The sequence below is a fragment of the Phaethon aethereus genome (genome assembly GCF_964289735.1).
Source record: "Phaethon aethereus genome assembly, chromosome: 1".
NCBI classification, from domain to species: domain Eukaryota; kingdom Metazoa; phylum Chordata; class Aves; order Phaethontiformes; family Phaethontidae; genus Phaethon; species Phaethon aethereus.
In genome coordinates, this window is record NC_138575.1 from 208079303 (window position 1) to 208103698 (window position 24396).

General features: G+C 37.9%; 1 protein-coding gene across 1 annotated transcript in view; it reads right to left on the minus strand.

The window, feature by feature from the left end:
* ARHGAP42 (Rho GTPase activating protein 42) overlaps nt 1–24396 on the minus strand; it is a 167797-nt gene that overhangs the window by 95004 nt on the left and 48397 nt on the right. The window contains exon 3 of the mRNA XM_082001394.1: nt 15398–15459. Coding sequence (XP_081857520.1) covers nt 15398–15459 — 62 coding nt within the window. The remainder of the gene's footprint in view (nt 1–15397; nt 15460–24396) is intronic.

Here is a 24396-nt window from a genome sequence, read left to right on the forward strand (position 1 = left end):
CCCTCTTTTCAGGAACTCATGCAGAAAAAATGCAGATGACACCATCTGAAAAAATCTGTATCAGATCCTGAACTCACTCATTCTTCAGCTCATTGCTTTTACACTCTGAAAATGCCTAAGTAATAGCATGAGGATAAATACACAAACACAGAAGCAGGTAAGTTATACATATATTATCTATACATATCCTTAGGTATTTACAATCTTTTGAACAATTATTCAAACTCTGACAATGTTTACTCTAGAATGATAAATACACTGCATATTTTATATATATATAAAATATTGGCTTGTTACGAATCAATGAGTCAATTTAGAAAGATGTTTTTTGCTACCAACTACTACTAACATTAAAGTATTAATATATTTCTGCTACTGTGATTTGTTTGGCTTATCAGAACATTGAAAAAACTTGTAAAGGATGTACGAGTACTTACATACAATTTATGAAGATATTTTTGACATACTACTAATAGCTTGTGTAAATTACTGTTAGTGTAAATGTGCAGCCATTTGTCATGACTGTCGTTTGACTGTAAGTGTTTTCAACTTTACCAAAACTTCATTACCAGTATATGTAGACCCAGCAAACCTACCTAATAATTATGGTAGGGAAAATAGTATTAGATGTTAGGTACTACTAGCCCCATCAGTTTTATAAACTGATTAAGAAACTGGACTTTCCAAATTACAGCAGAGAATGCAATTACATTATCACAGCTTTGAAAAGACACCATATTCCCGGGATTGATGGTCCCATAATAGCTTTTGTCATTTTTAGGATACTCTGCGAGACTAATCTTTACCGAAATCTTCTTCCACCAGTTGGGTTGCAAATGCAACTTTTGCTACCATGCTAAAGACGATGACAACTGTACCCCTTAATTATTTAAATAAAAAAAAAAATCCAGAAACTCTGTTCCTTGTCATGACAATCATTATCACAACAAGTTTATTATTCTTGGTTTGTCATTTTGGGAACAGGCACCCTGGAAACAAATATCTGATGTAGGCCCAAGAAATTAATTTCATACTAGCAGGTTTCCCTTAATGGAAGTCTCACCAGGATCACAGGGAAAGTTAGTACTAGTACTACTTAAAATACAAAATGGGTACACCTGAATATGTATTTGGTAAACACATGCCCATCCACGCACACTCCAGAACTCAGATGCTAGAAGTGGCTTCTGTCTTTACAGATAGTTTGAATAAACATCCGAAGTGCTTTACGTGAAATCTGTGTTGGTTACAAAATTGATTCCCAAATGTGATAAGGTAAAAAACTTTGGATTGTGACAAAGAAAGGTTCATACACAACTGAGCACAAAGTGAAACTGATGTGAGCCTATGAACTCATCAACAACCTCAACATTTTTCCTCTTCACAGAATCACAGAATCATTAAGGTTAGAGAAGACCTTTCAGATCATCACGTCCAACCATCAACCCAACACCACCATGCCTACTAAACCATGTCCTGAAGTGCCACGTCCACATGTTTTTTGATCACTTCCAGTGATGGTGACTCCACCACCTCCCTGGGCAGCCTTTTCCAATGCTTGACCTTATTTCTTTTGCAACTCCCATTCATTGAGCCTTGTTTCAAATGAAAGAGTGACAGCTTGACAGGCAAGGTAAACAGTGCAGGCTGGAAGTCATATTAACAATTGATCTACCTGCTTAATTTTTTATCAGTCCATGCAATCACTTCTGTGTGAGGTAAAAATGCTTTCAGTGGCTAAGCGGTGGCTATAGGGACTAAGCAACTATGTATGCACTAGCTTATTAGCAGTCTCTTAACTGCCTGGTGCTCTCAGTGAAGCTGAGAATTCACTTGGGTTATAACAACCCCATGCAACACTACAGGCTTGGTGAGGAGAGGCTGGAAAGCTGCCCAGTAGAAAAAAACTTGACAGCCAGCTGAACATGAGCCGGCAGTGTGCCCAGGTGGCCAAGAAGGCCAACAGCATCCTGGCCTGTATCAGAAATAGTGTGGCCAGCAGGAGGGAAGTGATCATGACCCTGTACTCAGCCCTGGTGAGGCTGTACTTCGAATACTGTGTTCAGTTTTGGGCCCCTCACTACAAGAAGGATGCTGAGCTGCTTGAGCATGTCCAGAGAAGGGCAACGAAGATGGTGAGGGGTCTGGAGCACAAGTCTTATGAAGAGCAGCTGAGGGAACTGGGGTTGTTTAGTCTGGAGAAGAAGAGGCTGAAGGGAGACCTTACACCATCTACAACTACCTGAAAGGGGGTTGTGGTGAGGTGGGTGTTGGTGTCTTCTCCTGAGTAACTAGCGATAGAAGGAGGGGAAATGGCCTCACGTTGTGCCAGGGCAGGTTTAGACTAGATATCAGGAAAAATGTCAAACATTGGAACAGACTGCTCAGGGAAGTGGTGGAGTCACCATCACTGCAGGTGTTCGAAAAACATGTAGACGTGGCACTTTGGGACATGGTTTAGTGAGCGTGGTGGTGTCGGGTTGAGAGTTGTATTTGATGATCTTAAAGGCTTTTTCCAACCTTAATGATTCTGTGATTCTATGAATTGATTAAGCAGCCAGGTAGGGTTGTGCTGTTAGTACAGCTGGCCCTGCAGTCACTATTTGTGGCCAATCTGTGTTACCTTCCAGTATAAAAATGAGTTTTCTTCTTCAGAGACACTGCAGGTCTCCATGGGTCAGTTCCAGTAAGTGCAAAAGCGGGGTTAATAGCTATTAACCTCTAATATCTATTACTATTTGGAATCACTTTGTTTTACATTGTGCAGCTGCTGTGAAGTACAACACTGAAAAAGGCAGTCTGATAGTTAAATGCTTTGCTTCTGTGCCACGTCTGGTTCTTGATACAAGAGCCATGGCAGTATCCAAACCACCCACTATTCAGTATCGCCCTAGTACCAACAAAACCAACCCCTCAAAATCATTGTTAAAAAAAGGGGGAGACGGGGGGAGAACAAATTGGTGCTGAGGAAGCTAGCTATTTGAAGATATGAATGTAATTGGAAGTTGTATTTTGTTTTAACAACTATTTCATGAATGAACATGTCCAGGCATGAAGCCAAAGTCAGCTGAGCTGTTTGTAATGGTACTATGCCCAGGAACTGTTAACTCTGAGATTAGAAGTATGTATCTTTTCAGGAAACAAAAGCATGTGTATGAACATTTAAGATATTTTCTGAAGAAAGGTAGGTTAGCCATAGATTTGAACTATTCAGAGATTAATGAACTTTTATAGGTACAGGATTCATAGAAAACCCTTCCATATGTCCACACTATTGACAACATTAACTCTTCGTGTGTACAGCGCTCTGGTATCCCAACCAAAATTTAAAGACTAAATCAGAAATGCACAGTGTAGCTGTTCAGGCTACTTCCTTACAACCACAGGAAAAGGTTATGATGTTCCTTTAAAAAACAGGCATAATGATAAACAAATATGAAAATACAAAATATGAAGTGATAGAAAAATTTAAATTGATTTCATACTGTGAACTACACTTTTGTAGCTGCATACAAATACAAAGCTTTACTCATAGCTGACACAGAAAAATGTTCAGAAGTTAAGTCTCAAATGCTGAATAAGTGTAATTTAGGAGGTTTTGCCAATTGCCAGTAGTGAAAGTTCCAAATGAGCATGTTGAGAACAGCACACAACACTAAGAAACGGATGCAGGACATGGGATGGCACGTGTCATAACAAGACATTTAGAGCAAAAGGGCTAGAAGTAGTATCAGATACAGGTTTATTAGTCTTTTTTCTGCTGTCATGTAAATATGACTAACAACATAAATCAGTTTAGAAAGCTCTCATTTCAACTGTAAAAAGACCTCAACACAGTATAAGAGCCAGCTTAGGAGCAGAGAAAGGTCTAGCACGCTTTCTTTAAAGGTAGCCTTTTACTGAAGGACAGATATACAAAGCAGCAGCTCTCAAAATATTTTAGTCTTTAAGGCTACCACACTCCATGGCCCCATCATTTGAAACTTTCCACAGGACCATTTGACTTCAGATTTTTGCCATAACTTCTCTTTAGCACCAGAAAAAAAACCTCTTTCCTTGACCACAACTAGTTGTAACAGCAGCGCTGCAACAAGCATTGCACTGCGAGGTAGATTTGCAGGCATTTATTTTGGCGGCCATGCTAGCTTAAGCATAGTTTGCTGATCTTACATTGCTTCTTCATGCTCTCTTTGACTTCTTCCTTTGCCCTCTGTTGCTGTGACACTGCAACAGTTTGTGGCAACATGGTCAAAAAATAACCAGTAAAAAATTTTGTTTGTTTTAGCCAGGTCAGTTTTCTGAAGTGGGTACATAATGAACTGGCACTGCTGCCCCAAAAACAGATAAACGTGCTAATCTGTTTCAGTCTTAGCTCAAAGTAAAAGCACTTGCTTTTAAGGAAGTTTGTCAAAGTAACAATAATTGGATCTTCTATAGACATTTGAAAAGAATAAAAGCAATCTAAGTGTTCTGCAAACCTTAAGACAACATCTTAATGAGAACACTTAAAATAAAACATCTTTGTGTGTAACACAGCTACAGGTCCATGCAGATTACACCGGTTGCCCAAGGGAGAGTATTTTGCTTTCTTGTGAAAAGGTGGGGATTTTTTTGTTGGTGTTTGTTTAAATAAAGGCATCTTAGTTCCTACATACCCTTTGGTACATAAAATGCTTGTATTGTTATCCATTTTTAATCACATTTCCCAGGGCACTGAATAAGAACAACAAATAGGTTCAAACTATTCCAGAGATCAATGAAGAAAAATTTGAAAATTTTTTTTAAGAATGAAGTACCTTTTCTCATACCACTGGGAGAAGCACAGAGAAATTCTTAATTTTTTTTAATGGTTTATGAAAGTGGTAGATTGTCAGCTAACAGCATGTTCTGACGTTATTACAGGCTAGTAATGGGTACGGCACATACCCTCTGGTATGAGAAACTCCATTCCCGCCCTCTGCAGTCACAAAATGCATAAGACTTTAAGGCTCTAAGGTCGGCTGATCCAGCAAAACTCAGGTTCCTTTAAAATACTCATTTAGAAGTGAAAACATCTTTCTCTTTTCTCTGTCAACAGACGTGTGAGAAGACAATCAGTTACTAACTGTGTTGAAAGCCAAAGCATCTACAAGCTGAAATAGCAACTACCTGCATTTCTGTGAAGACTAAAACATCATTAAAATAAACTCTTTCCAGCCACTCTACTCAGTGAATGCCTCTCAAAACACTTCGGGAAGTTGCTGTCCTGCAATGTAAGATTACGAAACCAGGACACAATGCCACACAGGGGACATGGAATGAGTATATGAAATTGAGAATAAATTAGGCTTAGAAAATGAGAAGTAGCAAGCGGCTTTCCAACTAACCCCTCATTTTGCACTTCTACTGAAGGGAGGATTGCATCTCTCTGTCTCTCAATGATACCCTTGGTATGGTAATGGTAAGCAATCTCATTTTGCTAGTGTTCTCTCCTATCTGAAAAATGCTGCAAAGTAAACCAGAAATTTTCAGAAATTGGGCCATGTGTTACTGTTTTACTGACTGTTTTTCAATAATCACTTGCCATTCTTATTGCAGGCACTGCTGAATACTCAATTAGGAGCTGCAAAGAACTTTACCAAGGCACCAAGCCAGCTCACCAGGACACTGTAAAAATCATGGGACTGTTTACAGCAAGCTGTTAAATCTTCTAATAAAATGCTTCATAGACAAAATACTCTCTGTAATCATTTTATATGGTAATAAGGAGCAATCATCCCAGCACCTTCCTAGTCAGATATCCACAGGGAGGTAAATGCAAATACAAGCACCCCGAATATAGAAAGCAGGAGAAACTGTAAGAGTTAACTGAATCAATTACATTAATCTGCAGTGTAGTACTCCTGAAACACACATTATATTTTAAAAATAAATGGATTTTCTTAATTTCCATTCTCTGCAGGAAATTTAAGAGCAAATACTATGAGGACACTAATTATCAAAGCATTCTTACTAAGGCTTTGTATATTGTTTGTATAAAATGTTACAGGTACGTAAATGTTAAGAAGTATTGTAAACAAGGACCAGAGCTAGTGAAGCCCCTTATCTCCTCTCCCCCTTCCGTTCCTCTTGGACAATGTCCCAGGTCCTACTCACAGTCTCTTGGGCCCATCAAGACAGACAAGTGTTCCCGGTTTGATGCCAGCTAACCAGCCAACACAACGCCGCAGAGTGAGAGATCTACACTTTCATACCTCTGACAAAAAAAATGTTTACTACAAGAAAATAACTATGTCACAATTCAACTCTATGACAACCATCTTGGAAAATAGCAAAGACTGTCTCTAAAAATAGTCATATTCCCTTCTTCCTCAACTGGTAGGTTCCCGAGGCAATGGAATTATCAAGGACCAAGCTGAGCAGGACAGGGTTTAAAAAGGCTTTGCATATGCTACGGTTTTTTACTGCAGACATTCATATCACTAGGAAAAAATTCACACTTTCAAAGGAAAAAGAAAAGAGAAAGCTACTAAGAAACACGGTGCAAAACATAACAGTAAGTTCTCTGTTGACTTCATCATCATCATAAAACCCTGAGCAAATTCTGTATTAATAGCATTACTGTGTCATAGCAAAATGATTCCAGAAGTACTTTCTGCAAAGTTAAAGAGAAGAGGGACCTATATTTTCAATCCCAGATGTCAACAGGTGGGCAGTAACATGTATGTGAGAGGGACTAGTTACAACTAGATCAGTTTGACCTTTTAAATATTATCACAATCAAGTGCCACAGGACGACTTTGGGTTTTTTCTTCATTTCCACAAAAATAATGGAACAAGTGATTTTAAGGAATGAAAATTATTAGAGGAATTAGAATCATACTTCAAACAAATTGGGAATGTATCAAGTGTAAAACTGAAAAGCAACAGTAAGAGCTCCATCCCTGAAGGTATTTAAAAGATGTGTAGATGTGTTGCTTAGGGACATGGTTTAGTGGTGGACTTGGCAGTGCTAGGTTAATGGTTAGACTCGATGATCTTAAAAGCCTTCTCCAACCTAAATGATTCTATGATTCCATGACTCTGTACGCATTCCTAGACATAATTATTTGAGAAAATTATGGAAGCTGTCACAGTGTCATCTGGAAGAGACAGTTAATGTTCCATACTAAGAGCACTCAATTTTATCTCCAAATTGTCTGGCCTAGTATGTGTTTTTCTTCTGGGGAAAGTTCAGAAATGTCCATGCATACATAGAGATGTCAGACGTTAAACTACATTAATGATAACAGAACGTGAGCTGTTTACTTTTATTACTCTGTATTTAATTGAGCAGAAATGCTAAGAAACACTCACTGAACACATATAGTCTTGTACTTGAGTGGTGCAGAGACAGACAGGAAACAGGATTCCTTCTAGCCCAAGACACAGCAAGGAAGAAAGCTGCATTGCGAGTTCTCCCTCAACAAGAACACACCAAACGATCACGCTGCATATTTGCTCTCTAGGAAGCTTGCATAAAATAAATATGCCTATCACTTCTTGATTTCATTTATCAGTCATAGTGGCCACAGATAACATCTGTGGGCAAGTGAAGGTATAGCTCTAATAGCTGTTTGATAGCAATTTTATCGAAGAAATTACTATCTTCTTGATAGTAAATCTGGCCCAGAAAATCAACATTTTCATTGTGTTCATTGAAGTAAGGGGAAGGAGCGGATAGAAAGTCAGGGCCAGAGGAATTATTTTTCCAGCTGGATCAGTTCTCCAATTATGTTAACTACACAGTCACACAAACACTTGTACCAACACAACAGGGAAGAGTGGACATTTTCTTGAAGGGTCCAAGAAATACTCTACAAATATGCAATTAATATGAACACAAAAACATTCTTCTAGGTCTTACTGAACTCCAGGTGAGTTACCTCCTGATTTTTACATTGACAGTAGTTGGGACACAAAGCTGACCCAGATTTGGGGCAGAAAGCTGGTTCTGAAAACCATTCATTAGTTAAAATTTTCTGTAGCACAATTACAACTACAACCATTTGAGTGCTAAAAGACAGCAGAAAACCCTACACTACTGCTGTCTATATACTCCCTCTTCTGAAATAATTTCCAAGGGTAACAAGCAAACGTCTCAACAAAATAGTATTATATATTTTAAAAATTAGAATTCAGCTTCCATTATGTATGGTAATGACAAACCATATTTTTCTCCAGAAGGGATGAATGAAAAACATAAGCAAAAATTATTCTATAAACTAAAATAAATGGAATTAGCATCTTCCACAAAAATTGAAGATTCATCCAAATTAACCAATCTAGAAGGCAAAAATGCACACACATTCCAAAAAGATACATATACATACACTGACAGTAAAATACTTTTCAAGCATCTACTCAAGGCTGACAATGTCTGAAAAGTTCCCATTTCTCTCCACAGACTCCACAATGGGAGTCGAGTGGAAAAATGCAGATGACTACAATGTACATGCAGCCACAGGTTAGCCAAATTTCACCGGTATAGACAAAACTTACTCTTCTCACAGTTTGGGATCTGAGACAAATTCCAGGAAGATGAAAAGGAAGCAGGAAGACAACAATGCTGAAGATATTCTGCTAAGCTCTCCAATACTAGGAAGTATCCATGCTTGTCCAAAGACTCCAGGAGCAATTTACAGTAATAAAGGGATGAAGCAGAAAACACCAACCTCTGCACTCAGCTGTCAGGAACAGCTGTCCTTAAATGTGGCAGATTTGGTTTTCTTCTAGCTTTTGAGCTCTTGGAAGTAGATGTCTCCCCAAACCATTCCTTTAGATCCCAACTTCCCTTGTCTAGAAGGCAAAAGATTAGGACATAATCTGCTGTTGCATTGCCCTACTCTGCAGACCTTTCCTGCCCACTTCTAGGCATGAAATTATGCTGGTGAGGACACAGAGATTTGGCACTGATACTACCACCCTACATAGAGAATAAATTCCCTTGTGATGTACTTAGTAACAGGACAACAAAGAATGAGCCATTTTTTATCGTCTTTGTCACTCATTTCTCAGTATTTGCAAATGGCTCAGATCAGGGAGTGGAGCAAAAGAGTCTCTTATAAAAGGTAATGGGGAACTGCGTAGCAAGCAAGGTGTTGCGGTTTAAAACAGGGTTATAGTGACAGAAATGTTTAGCTATATTTGAAGTAAGACTTGAAATGTTTGTTCTGGTTAGTTCTTAGATTTTAAGACTGACAACTATATCAGCAAGAAAAAAAAAAAAATCTCATTTCAAGGGCTGAAGTGTTACGCTGTTGCTGAGAACTAGGAGGTCTGATCTGCCAAAAATTTTAAAGGGTGCCAAGATATGTCATTGCAATTAATGAATCCCAGGTCTTCAAATAACATTGAACTAATTTATTTGAACTAAAGCTACTCAAAGAGTCTCCCTGTAGACAGTCTCTTCTCACCCTGAGCTTCCAGGTATGTAGGCTTTCTTTTTGCCTATCTCTGTATCTGTTCTAGTCTATGTAATGCCTTCTAACCAGAAATGCATATAGCAAGTATTCAAAATAGGGGTTCACCAAAAAGTTTATGAAGGCATGTGATTTCTTTGCAATAATTTTCCCAATGATTTCTAAAACTTAGCTTGACTACCAGTGAACAGCAAGCTGATGGTCTAAAAAAAAAAAAACCCCCAAAAAAAAACCCCAAAAAACCTCAAACAAAAAAAAAAAACCCAAACCAAACAACAAAAACAACAAGCAAAAATGAACAAAACCATTCAAATCAGTATTTTCCAATCTTGCAGAATTCCCTTTACCAGAGAGGGAATTTCTTCTGCAATTAATATCCAATATGTAGCCTACTATACCTGGGGTAGGAGGAACAAAATGGGAAGAAAATAATCGATAAATAAATAATGTAATTTTTTTTTTTTTTATAAAAAAAATAATTCCATGCTGATTTACTGCTCCTTGTTCAATAGAAAGCTCAGTTACTTAGGAAATGGGTATTTCCAAATTACTAGTCTGATGCACAAATTCAGAAAGTCTTTACAAAGAAGTTAGGTTAACAACACAGTACATTCTACCTTAATTGCTCAATAGTATATGTACAGGCCATTTTAAGCGTAAGTGAAAAAAATCAAACGCTCAAAAACCAGCTCTGAAGTGCTTTTTAAATAATTTAAGACAGCAAAAATATGGGGTGCAAAACAAGCAAGCAAACAAACCCAAACAAAAAACCAGTCCTAATTGCAAACAGAAGAAACCCTCTTATTCATGGTGGTGTTTGTTCGTTTGTAGTAAGATGCTTTCAGACAGTCTCCTTGCAGACAGCTTCATACCAGAGATGAATTTAAATGCCAAAACTGGTATGAGAGGTGAAGAGCACTGAAAGCAGTTACCAAGTATATCAAAACACCATCATACAGTATTTTTTGAGAGCACCGTTGAGAAACAAAATGCCAAGTGTATGCTCTGCAGTCTCAGGGTGCTAGTATAAGTGATTTTATGATTTCTCCCCTTTATAAACTGAGTAATAAGTAGCACCTGTGGATAGAAGACTGCTTATTGTTCTGATGGAATCTGTAACCCATTTCACATTACAGGAAAAGGTTAATTCTGCTCAAGAACATGCTGTGTCCTTCGGTATCTGATTTTATGTACCATTCCATGGATAGCTGGTTTTAATAGTTCATTTATTTTTCTTCAAGTGCAGCTTTTGAAACTGAATATTTTGATGCTTTCCCTGGAAGCAGATAGCATCGGACCCCTTGTGTGAAGGCAAATACAGAACCACAATGAGAACATCCAGTTAATACAAAAAAAATCCACAACAATGAGATACTCTCTGAAGCATGAAGATTATGAGATACAGACAGACGTTGGAAAGAAAAATAGTCATCAAGCATAGTACACAACTATCCTCAGTATTTTTGTACTATCCCCTGAAGTATTTAATATTGGTCAGGAATTCAAAGTAACCATACACATTTCACTGATTCACAACGCCGGAGAGAAAAGCTCTGGGACCATTCATCACCTGCCAGCAACCCATAAAGACTTGGGTAAATAGCACGGAATGTAACAGTTAAGAGGCCTATTTCAGTTTGGGATTTAGTAAACTTTCCGAAATAATCACAGAGTTACATTCAAGGTAACCTAACACTCAAGAGAACACATTCAATGTTTCAATTTGATAGGGGATCTCAAGGAAGAGGAAATCGGTAGCATGAACTAATTCATCTATTCGTATGTCAACACAGCATAACCCTACGAAAGGAAAAGGAATTAGTATTTTATATCACTCCAGTAACATTTCTGTTTGTTATAAAGTTTACTAACAATATCAAATTAATAGGAAACATAAATAATGCATGAATCTCCAATATAAAAAAAAAAAATCACTTATGTAAATTCAGCAAGAGCGGAAGGAAATTATTTTAAGTAAGTTCCCTTGATACAGATCCAAATATTCAGATGGAATTAAATTAAAGCATCTCTATTGTTCCCTAATAATCACTGGGAAACATAGGTCATTATTTTGCATTCCCTGGTGGGCTGTTGCTGAAGTCATTGGAAAGGCAGCGGGGATGAACCTGATTTTTTATCCTGTTGGTATGCTACTTGTAAAACCCAAGAGACAGAGATGTTTGGTTAGATTTTTTTAATGCACCATTTACCAACAGCATCATTAAATTAACAACATGAAATGACAAACACCAAACATATCATAAAAAGGTGTCTTAAGAGTTACTTTTCCCATTATTTTCTTTCTAAGGGGAAATGTTTGGTGCACGACCTCTGTTTTTTCTAAGACTACTAGTCAATTTTTTAGCATCAGGAAATAAAAGACAAGGATAAAAGAAATTGACTTATCACCGTATTATTACTGCTGCCAATAATAATGGCTGCGAAGCTTTACACAAGAGAATATTTATTTACGTGATACAGTTTTATTTAACCTTACACCTCAGTGTTTTTCCCAGTAATACTCTTCATAATATCTCATTTCATTAGATTCTTCTAAAGAAAATAAAACTGAGTTCCTTTTGGTTCTTTATGCAGGGACAGAAGACCTGCCGAGCACCTCTCACACTATTTCCTTGAGCACTGGAAACACTCAATTTATACATTCAGTGGGCAAACACTCCAACACACCTCTCTGTGTTCACCAAAACAAAAAAATAATTTTACTTATGAAGAATTTAATAGGCATCAGATGAGAAATAAACTGGTGATATGAATAAATACTTTCCACATTCAAATCTGATTCATGCACTCATATGCATACTCATAAATTAATAATACAAAATTCAATGCATGGAAACAAGATCATTAGCTCGTAAGTAAAATTAACATCTGTCATTCCACATTCCCAGACATCCAGCATTCGCTGATACAATACTGACTTTTATTGTCACACAGTTCAAGTTTTAAAAGGAATTTGTAAATGGTATGATGAAGTATATCCATAAATATTCTCAACACTGACTAGCTGCTTTTCTCCATTTTCTTCTACAAAATATGAAAAAGAACAAGCTTTTTTTTTTTTTAACTTTTGCAAGTTTTCTCTTTTTATGCAGAAGGAAGTGAAATTCTTAAAGACCTGCATGCCCTGTCTTGAGCTTTCCAGTCCACTGAGAACTTTTTCTAAAATCATCACTAACCTGCAAATTGGCTGGCTTGAAGCACTTCTAGCAGAGGAATCAAAGTGTATGCCTAATTCTCCATATTTCCTCAGAAACAGGCAAAAATGTTTTGAAGTTTTCACAGTTAAATCACAAGTCAAGCAAAAAAGTCTTATGACTAGCAATTAGTTCAGCATCTAGCATGGCACACAGATCCTCACAGGGACCTCTGGATTCTGAGATGGCATGCATAAAACTACAGTAAGAGAACTGGAGAATAAAAACCAAGTATCTTTGACAAAGGTGATACTTTCTGCATTGCTTTTTCATTTTGCTTTAAAGCGTCTAAGCCCTTACAGCAAAGATGTGTAACATAAGATAAAATAAGTAAATTTGTTATACTATGAAAAGCTGCAAATTAATCAGTTTCAGGGCAAAAATGTCAGAAGAGCCTGTCTTTTGCCTCTAAATAAAACCAGACATCATCTTTAAGTCAGTACACTGCATCATAGTAGGATCTCCAGTTTGTACTACTGTATCAAGTTAGTACAGCAACAACACCTTAGCTACTTTTACAGAGCATTTAGAACTTTATCACCTACGGCCAGAGCAGTACGTAATGTAGCCCAACAAGCAACGGAAAGCATCTCTATCATGTAAATGCCACCAAGGTGTAGCACTGGACATAAAACACAGAAAGCACAAAAAAGAACAAGCAAACCCTTTTTCACTTATAAAATTTATCCCTAAAAAATAACATGGGACACAGGAACTATGTAGAGATCTAGGTGGGTCTGGTTTATTCCATATGCATTTTTTTCACACCTCACGTTCTCATTTTTGCATTTGGTTCTACTAGGAACCAATACTTTAGGAAGTTTAATTCCAATAACAATTAAATAAATTCCACTCACAGGCAGATCAAATTGTTTAAAAACAGAGAAATTCTAAGTTTCCTAAATTTTCTTATTCAACTATCACTACCATGATAACTGTGTGCTGTTGATGCTCTCACCGTAAGCAGTCAGTCTGAAGAAAAAACAGAATGGGGCTATTTCACACTCAGCAAAAAGCTGGACGCAAATGATTTCCCATCAAGAGCAGCTTCTCCACATGACTATTATTTGCTACTTTGTTTACAATTATTTGGTAATCACATTTTACTAAACTTATAACCATTTGTAAAACATTTTTCCCTGAGATTGAAATCTCACCAAGTCTTTGACCCTCCATTGGGGTCCAACAGCTCAGCTATACAATCCATGCACTCCTGCTGAAGTCATACTGAAATAGAACAAAAACTATCTTTCTATCCGACTGGTCTTTTTTCACTTAGTAAAATTAATGGTTTTCCCCTTTCTACTCGGCCTTCCCATACAATACGAAGTAAAATGTTACATGGGAAGATCAAATTATAAACCACAGACAGGCCAGAACTTCTAAAAGTGAAGAAGGGGCGACTCCTCTAAGGGAAAAAAAGAAACAGAAAGATAGATAAAAATAAAGAGAAATTATGTACATATATTAGGAAAGATTAACCAGTTTGAAAAATAAAACCTTCACCTATTCATTGCTTTTCCTTTTTCTAATAGCTATCTCACAATAATCTTTAACCTAAACTGGAAAGCTATTCATTTAAAACATTGTTTAACTATGTAATTAGTAAGTGTTCTGGTAAATGTCTTCTAAGGTGGTAAGTACTGAACAGTCACCTTCTCACGTTTCCATCTACCCAGGAAAAAATATTTAGCATGAAGCAAAAATTTTGCACTTTTATAGGTTTAGGTGACATTAACTATGCAACTGTATCATAAATGTTTATGATTTTGCCACTTTAAAATATTCATGTAAACAGACATAGCAGGAGACCAATTCTATGGTTATTTACTCATAGGAATAAGAGAACTTTCTGTATTCCTCTTCCTGGATTAATAAATTTCCTTCAATCCGAGTCACAAAATCCTTTTCCTCACCTCCCTAAGTACTCATAAGAAGAATGAAAACAAGGACAGACATAGACATTGGATTTGAGGAAGTTAAACTTTCACAATCTTTAAAAATCCCCCTACTGAGGTTAATACTTACCTCACTACTTTATTCATGACTGATTTCCAAGGAAGGAAAACAAAAAAAGTAGTTTCATTGCTTATGTGGAATTTTTTAAAAAACACTTGTACAAGAATATACTTAAAACTTCTTTAACAAAGTTACATCTGAATAGAAATATAAATGAAAGCATACTGTAGATTCATCAGTATGAAAACAAAAGGAATAAGAATACCATAACAAAGGACAAATCCGACAAGTCTGATGTACTCTGCAGGAGTTTCTCAGAGGAGATGAATTTAGATTGTCTTCTTACTACTTATTTATCATATTCTTGGATTACTAGTATACATTCACTGGACAATACTTGAAGTATCTCATTAAATATAAATACCAATCTACATTCGCATTACAAGCTCTTTGTTTACAATTTACTTTATTGCTGTGCCTTGTGACTAACAACACAAGATGGGAAAAAGAAAAGGTACAGCAGCATTTAGAGGTTATTTCGGGGTGGGGAGCGGGAAGGGAGGAAATTGTGAGAAAACACTTTCTAAACTGATGCAAAATGCTCCATTAAAAATGCTGCAGTCTGTGCTAACACATTTCTGCCTTTGCAGAATTAAGTGATTCTTATGAAATACTTAACATCTGCTACAAAAATAAAAGAATAAAAATAGCACTTGAGGACGAATAGAAAAAAGTACTATAAAAAGAAGCCCAAATACAACGTATTATTGACGGCAAACTTACCAGTCGTCTCCTCTCCTCTTCAACAGCAATCAGGAGCCGAGCAAACTCTTTCAGTGACTGGGCTGAAGAGAAAACAAAGAAAAAGAAGGTTCTGGTCAACATTACATTTTAAGACCAGATGAGTCCATTATCTGGATTTAAGTTGTAGTGATAAGGTGATGTTGTTATATAGTATTGCACTGACATTAAATAGTTATTAAATAAGGCACAGACTGAAGTAAGCAGCACATCAAGAACAAGTAAATAACAAAGGAAAAGAACCTGAGCCTTAAGACTCATGTGTATTTAAAAAATAAATTTCTCAATGAAATATGGAAAACTGATTTTCCTGAAATGTGCAAAGATCAGTCTCGAAACAAAGAATTCAACTATCAGCTACAAAATTTATTTTAGCACACAAGGAGCAAAATGAAACTGCAAAAAAAGTCTTGAGTTTCTCCTATTAAAGTGCAGCAACAAATATTTGCAAGAACTATGAAAAATATACAGGTAAAAATGGGAAAGTGAACATTGTAGAAGAAATGCATTACTTATGACAAATGATTATGTTTAGAAACATAGAATAGTTTGGGTTGGAAGTGACCTTTAAAGGTCGGCTAGTCCAAGCCTCCTGGAATGAGCAGGGACATCTTCAACTAGATCAGGTTGCCCAGAGCCCCATCCAACCTGACCTGGAATGGTTCCAGGGATGGGACATTTCACACCTCTCTGGGCAATCTGTGCCAGGGTTTCACCACCCTCATTGTCAAAAATTTCTTCCTTCTATATAGTCTAAATCTACCCTCTTTTAGTTTAAAACCATTACCCCTTGGCCTATCACAACAGGCCCTGCTAAAATGTCTGTCCCCATTTTCATGATAAGTCCCCTTTAAGTACTGGAAGGCTGCAAGAAGGTCTCCCCAGAGCCTTCTCTTCTCCAGGCTCAACAACTCTAACTCTCTCAGCCTGTCCTCACAGGAGAGGTGCTCCATTCCTCTGATCATTTCGGTGGCCCTCCTCTGGACCTGCTCCAACAGGTCCATGTCTTTCCTGGGCTGAGGGTTCCAGAGCTGGATGCAGGACTCCAGGTGGGGTCTCCCCAGAGCGGAGCAGAGGGACAGAATCCTCTCCCTCAACCTGCTAGCCACGCTGCTTTGGATGCAGCCCAGGAGACAGTTGGACTTCTGGGCTGCGAGTGCACATTGACGACTCATGTCCAACTTTTCATACATGGAGGGACTTTGCTCCTCCAGTCCCCATCTTGCAGTCCAGCCACTCGAGAGGTGTGGGAAGAGAGACTGCCAGTGAAGACTGAGGCAAAGAAGTCATTTAGTACCTCAGCCTTCTCTTCATCCATTGTTACCAGTTTGCCAGTCTTGCTCATTGGGGAAGGCATGCTTTCTTTCACCTTCAGTGGTTTAGCAGCATTTTGGCTTTATGTTTTGCAAGGACAAGCACACAGGTGACAAGAAGAAATAATTGATTTATAAACAAACATTCTGTTAAAACTGTGAGAGCATCTTTGCTCCAAACTGCCTTCAAATATAAGTTGAAGGGATATAGCAGCTGTCAACAGAAACATAATAAAAGTAGTAACCCATAAAAGGGCAAGAAATGGGAAAACATTCCAAAAACTTTTTAAGCTTTATTCTTATGTAAGCAAGTGGTGCAAATCTCTTTAGAAAAATCTATCTTTCCATTTACATCTCAAGGGCATATGTGTTTTTCAGAATTCAGCATCACATTTCCACAGACAAAAACGCCAGAGGAGAATCATGTGAAGAGAGCTAAGTAGTAACTCTTTTTACTTTCTCCTCATACATCTAGCAGTAATTGCTGACGATGACAGGATGCTAAATTTCATGGCTTAAAGCTCTGATCTCAGAATGCAGATTCACAAATCCTACAGCTTCTTACAAGAAACATGAGGCAATCTAAATCATCTTTTAAAGAGGAAAAAAAAAAAAACCCAAAGAAACAAGTCTTGTACAATTTCTCAAAAGAACAAGCTTCAAAAAGTCTTCACAGTTAACCAACATACACTGCTGAGGGTATGCTAACAGAACTCTTGTCCTCCTAGCTATTCTTCCGTCTTTTTGCATGTTTTTACAAAATGTGTCACTCTCCAATAATATGGTTTCATCCCCTCTCAACTTCCCTGAAAGGTTTAAGGAGATAAGTACATTTTCTAGAGGATCTGCTATGTTCCAGTATCTTATAAGAAGGAACCACCATCTAGCTTGCCTTAAGTTGTCAGCATTCACAAATGGCTACTTAGTTTTTGGACCATACCCAAGTAATTTTCATCCTTTATCCCATCTGGATGTTGCACAGACCACCTTTGCATTCTTCTTGCTCTCTTTTAACTTTTACAGCTGAAGAACACTTCACTGTTTGTTCAAATTTCTTCTGCAAGATCTTACACAGTTTTTTTTTTGCAGCTGTAATGCTGTACCTGCCTATCTTGACCTCTAAGTAATTCTTTGCTGACAAATCCTTTTTTCACCATTATTATGCATGAGCTCTTTGTTTAGTCCAAACACACCAGATAAGTTAAATGTCCATCCAGTTGGATCTCAAGCTTGTTCCTTTAATATTTTTCCCTGAGAACACAAACACCAGAAAATTTTACCCCCTTTTAAGCAAAAAAAAAAATTCTAAGCTTCTTGCATAAACTTCCGCACTCCTCAACTCAGGCTTGCCAGCTGAGCTTTTCAGTTACTGCCTTTCAGCTACTTATCAGCTCAGCATTTATGATAGGTATGTCTTGAGATCAAGAACTTAAGTTTGCTATCCAATGGATTAAAGCAATCTCTTACAAGTCTGTTCATAACATCCCAACTGTCAAGACCAGGTGAAGAAATAGATTATGAACTGACTGGTTAAGTTACCCAATAAGAAATCTGTTAAGTGTTACATTCAAGAATGTCTATGTACTCATTACAAACCCCTAAAAACTAAATAAACAATGAGCCAAACACATATGGCCAAACTATTTCTTATTTTCACACTGATATTCCCCAAAACTTAACAAGAAATGATCCTTGCCTGTAGAAAACAGGACAGAGCCAGTTCATCCCTCGCACATGTGGCAGAGTGATTCTTTACCCACCATTAAAGAAAGGTTAATAATTTGAAATAAACTAGATAAACATATTGTTTGAATTTTATTACCTATTCAGGGAATTAGGATGTACTTCAAAAAAACAGCTGACTTTCTAGTAAAGCCAGCAATTGTTTCCAGATTATTTCAGTGAAATAATTGGTTGTTTTTAACCACAAGATGATGTGTTACTGCAATCACATGTTAAAACTCCATCCCCCCTCCTTTTTTTCACTTTTTTTACTGTGAAGTCACTCCCAGTGACAGAACTATTTCAAAGAGAAAGTATTATACCAAGTACTGTATTTTTGTGAGGACAGCAAATCCAGAACCTACCAAAATTTAAGTTTTCCCTACCCACATCAAGCCTTATGGTACTCTTCACTTAACTTTCTGATCACATCATTAACACCATCTTTAATATAACAAAGGCTCACAAAATTTTTTCTTCTTCATCATCTGCAATGAGAAAGTTAACACTTTACACCTTTCAGCAGCCAAGCCCAAATACTGCCAGTTTACCAGCCCCAAGGTATGGGTAAGGACTTTATCTAAATCAAACAGAAAGGTTGGGGCACAGGCAGTTAAAAGCAATACAGCTGTGAAGAAAAAAAATATCCTCTCTGGTCAGGCAATATTCAGAGTTTTAGGAGCAAAAAGGTAGTAAAGGAAGAACAGCAGGAAGCAGAAACTGGGCAGAAGAATGACTGGAAACTGTGAGGAGGAAGGAAAAAAAAAAAAAAGGTAAGAGAAGCTTTTGATTCATCTTCCTGATTTCAAGGCAGAATCAAAGGGTTTTTTAGTTTCAAAGTTGAAACTGTTGCTTAGATTTAAATAAAACCAGGACAGAGAGAAAAAAAATATAAAAATGTGTTCTGTAAGTGTGCAAACCAAGATTTTCCTCAATGTTTAACACTAATATAAAGGTACTAATATGTCCCCTATACAGTGTCTCGACTAAAGACTGAGAAGCTGTCTCCATCTTCTCCTCCCTGTTGCCTCACCTTTGCGGGGATTATAAAGGCCAAAGTTTCACTAAGAGCACAGAACCTACACCCTTCAGCAGCACTAAGACAAACCATCCCCCTGACGCTAGCGACACCCTCGTCACAGAGACACCTTTGCATCAATACTGACTATGCCTCCACTGTTCGCTGCCCAGCGCCCACACCCATCCTTTGTGTGCCGGTCAATGCCCATGAAGCCATGGAGCATCCTTTCCCAGCTCAGGAGGTGCACGGGGAGAACAGGCCGCGCATCCTGTGATTCAGGCTGTAATGGAGGATTCATGCCCAGCACACAGAGCTCAGCAACATGGACATCTCTGGTGACCCCACTGGTTCTTCTGCCCTTGCAATGGCACCACATAACATCAAAAAAGGCTTTATCACCGCCAGGTCTCCTACGCCACCAATGAGCGTAGCAGTATTTCCGAGTCTTTCACATTATTACACCCTTCTTCACATACATCCCCCACTCAGTCTGACCTCGCTAGAAGCCAGGGTCTGTGCCCAGAGAACTTCATCTGTGCTAGAAGCTGCAGTGGGAGGTGGTAAAGGGAAGGCAAGACAGCCCTTGCTTCCTTTTCCCCAGTGTCCATTTTTCCCTTCTTCCTTCCCTCATTTCCCACAGCCCCTCTCCGGTCGCAGACAGGTGCCAGTTCCGCCTCACCTGGGGACCGGGCCGGGCAGAGGGAGGGACACACAGCGCAGAGCCCAGCGTGGGGCCTCAGGCCTCCCCGGGCCGGCAGGGCCGCCAGGCAGCCCCCGCAGCCGGGCAGGGGCCTCGCTCCCCTCCACAACTGATCCCTCTCAGCATCTCGGCATCAACCCGAGGCACAGGGTACGCTCACCTAATTCTGGATTCCCAGATCTCAACAGGAAACAAGTATTTCCACAACAATCATCTGAGGTGCTTTTGCGTAGTTAAAAAACAGAAGGTTTAAAATTCAGAACCGCTTCAGGCACAGCCCACTGCTCTCTGTCAGGAGGCCCAGGAATTACACACAAAAGGCCTCACCACCTTTTCTTACCAAAAGTGAACTTTTTAAATACAAAAGGGGGTGGGGGGAGGAAGGGTCAAGTACTTTACAAGAGGAAATGTCATGGGAATGTGCTAATAAGAAATAAATCCTAAAAGCATACCAATAATATCAAGTACAATATGCAACCTAACTTAATTAGATATGAAGGTACATTTAATTCTTTTCAAAAAGCATTATTGTTACTGGTGGGCCATTTTAAGTAAAACAAAATGCTGCCTTAATACTTTATTCTAAGTCATGAGGAGATACGAGTTGACAAAAACCCAAGTAGTTTTACAGTCTGCTTTTTATTTAAGGGCTATTCAGAGGACTTTTAAGAAACATTTGGCATCATGATGGAAATGATGCCTATGAAAAGCAACACCCACAAGTAAAACAATCGTATATGTACCCGGCTGTACACTAGTGGTCTCATTCATCACAACTAAAACAGGTCGCCAGCTGTTTTCTTTGGAGTGTTCCCAACCCAGCAATAATTTGCTACAAAATTTCCCTTGTTCAGGAGAAGTACCTCCCATTACTTTATTTAAAATAAACCAACCAACCAACTAACCAACCCACACAAAAAATCCCAAACCTCTTTATTTTTAAATGAAAAATCTTTTAATTAATTTGCTTCATAAGGAAGCAAACTAACAGTACCAACAGCTTAAACTTTAACGGTGTAGATCAACAACGCCCCTTTTTTCCAAAGGTGTACGTGTTTCATTTAGGCTTTTATCCCTATCATTTCAAACATACAGTACAGCTCCACAAACTCAGCTATGATAGGATAATCGAAGGAGAACTGAAGCTTAGTGTAGGACTGAGTGAAAGAGAAATTAAAAAGGATAAAAATCTATTTATCTGAATTTATAGAATGCATTATTAAAAATACATCTCATATATGGTCTAGAGTTCTGGCTTATTGCATTAAAATCAGCCCCATGGTTCACAGGAAAAAAAACCACATGTACTTAAACTTTATGAAGTTTTTGTTACATACTTGTGTAGATAATGTATCAACTTAAAACAACATGTTATGGGCATTATAAAAGCTACTCTATCAATAATTAGCTTAGTAGTAAAGAGTACAGTGTTAGCAATGTAGTGCTAAATGTTCCATACAGTAGGTATGATACCATCTATATTTAATGAGAAAAGGAAAGCAATGTGTATGAAACCTAGAAGTATTTCTATACGACCAATACTCAATTCAAAGACATAAAGCCAAGTTTGGAAGGTAATGGTCAAGCTGAGATATAATGGAAAGTTACTGTGGAAGACAGAATAAAAATAAATACTATTTTCTGTGAAATGGGCTGTTGGTTTAACTTATACTTACACACACAGTCTTAAACAATGCATAGGCAATTTAAAGTACTCTACACTAAAAAACATTTTAAAGTATTCTCAGCAGATATCACCACTATCTTCAGACAGCTGAATGCTGCCAGCATGGAAAAAAATATACATACAGAAATGTGTCATTTGTTCTTATGACATCCTTCTGTGTAAGAGGCAAAAAGGTGGAAGCCTGTCAGAGATTTCCTTATATCTTCCTGACCTGGCTGGGGAAATGCCAGGACTGTGCTGTACATTGCTCCCAACACACTTTGGCAGAAAGGTCAGTTAAGTACATCCTCTCTCCAGAGCTGCTCATGTCTAGCACAGACGTGCTATAGCAGGCTCCGAATTCATGCTTGAGCATGAACTTCAACCGCAGCCTCCATGGGAGGTTTTCCCAGTAAGTAATACGTTACTGAATCAGAATTCAAGATGACCTAAGACCCATTAGGAACTTTCCTAAGGATTAACACTTGTTTACTAGACTTCAGTGACAACGCAGAATAAATGTAAGATCCATGAGAGCTGTGAGGGCTAGGAGAAGGGACTTTCTTTTCCAATTCTAAAATGAAACAAAATAGATTATTAAATAGTTACTAATTCACAGATGTATTTCCAGAGCTTTTAATGACTAGCATTAGTTGCAGCCACAAATGCTATTTCAAGCAGTTTTTCAAAAAACCACAACATCAAATAAAATTTCCATCCTTCTTTCTGTGGCTTTAAGCCATATTGAACAAGTTGGGGGGGGGGGGGGAAGTAGGACAAGAGAAGCAACAGATGGTTTCCTGATCAGACAGAAAAATTACAAGTTTCAGATTAACACTGATAGGCCGCCACAAGTATCTGGAATAAAGAGACAGTGCTCTGCTTTCTCAGTACTTTCTACCTAACAAGAATTGTGGATGTGATAAAAGCCACATAGGATCTATAGTGTATATCTGAAGGTAACTAAACTGGATGTCTCAAAATGTCACCACTGTGGCTTTTCAACATGCCAAAATGTAAATCCAAAGGAGGACTGTCTTGAAATAAGACTCCCAAAATGTCCCATTCTCTTTATCTTTCAATATGTTGGCTATGCATTTAAATATAGCCTTATCTTATACAACACATTTCCTTTACCACTGTCACAACCTGGACTGATTTGTGAGCAACTCTTTTTCTTCCTATTTTTCTACTGAATAAAGCCAATAAATACATTAGAAGTGTGCAATTATCTACAGCTTTAAATGGAATTACAATTTAGCCCAATGGGAAAAAGCTGCAGGATCGGTGCCTTTTTCTGCAAACTGAAATAAAAAATAATTTGTGCAAATTATAAATATTTCATAACCAATGCTGACTGGGCATGAGTACCACTGTAATATAATTTTAAAAAATAGTACTGTAAGACAACTGCAACATATTCGTATAGAAAACAGTTTTTAGGGATTTTTTCAAACAGATTTTCAGAAAAGCTATATTTGGACAGGTACATGTCTGCTAAATCTTCCCAATTATTGCTCAGGCTTTCATTTTTCATTGGCTGCTGCTATTTCCTCTGCCACTTCTACCCTAGAAGTGGCTTCCTTCACTTTCCAAGTGGCAACATTTTTGGAGAAACTTCAGTTTGGAAGACTGAGACCAGTACCGTAGTAAAATTTGCTGGGAAAGCAGAAGAGAAGACAAAAGAAGAGGAGACAAGTTCAGGATTTGAAACCATTGTTTTTCTTACCAATTTCATTCTCTTCTGGGTTTCATTCCTAAGATATTAGAGGAAACACAGTAACTGCTTTCTTTTGGTTAGGTTTAAGGTATTATTGCTTAGGTATTTATGTAAACTCCAATTTGTAAGCTAACAGCACATCAGATGCATTTTAACTTTGAGCTGGCATTGGTGTCAAAAAGATTAATTATGGTTGAAGATTCCATTGTGGAAAAAGAAGTTAGAAGAGCACGATAATGGTTCATCTCTTCATGGGGTTTCAGTCCCATTTCAGTTTGGAAAATTAATATTGGATGAGCTGCCTTATCCTCCACTTCATTTCTCTTACTTCCCTAATCTGGGTATCAGATTTTATGTAAGGACCTCATGCGTTCCTTCAGTGTGTGTTTACATCTACCACAACCTCCATATGAACAGGAAAAAAACCTATTTGTACCTTCCTATAATACAATGAAATATACTTATGACAGTAAAAGACATGGGCTGAAGCAAAGATACAGGTGTATGGGTTTTCAAATTACATGGAAATACCTCAAGAGACACTCTCAAATTGACAGCAAATTCTGCCAGCAGACAGGGGTTCAAATTCACAGCCCCAATAACCACAAATTTCCTTGAAGAATTTCATCACGGGAAGGTACACAAAGGTAGAGACAACTCTGCCTGATCTGTACTGCTTTTGTGGTAGAATCAAGACATACTTAGAGCAGACAAAGTGAAGCAATTTCAGACTCAATAACTGAACATTCTTACTATCTGCTCCATAATTAATCTGGTAAGTAAACTCTGTGAGGACTTAATCCAATGCTTTTTTATGAATTAGTACGATGATCTTTCAC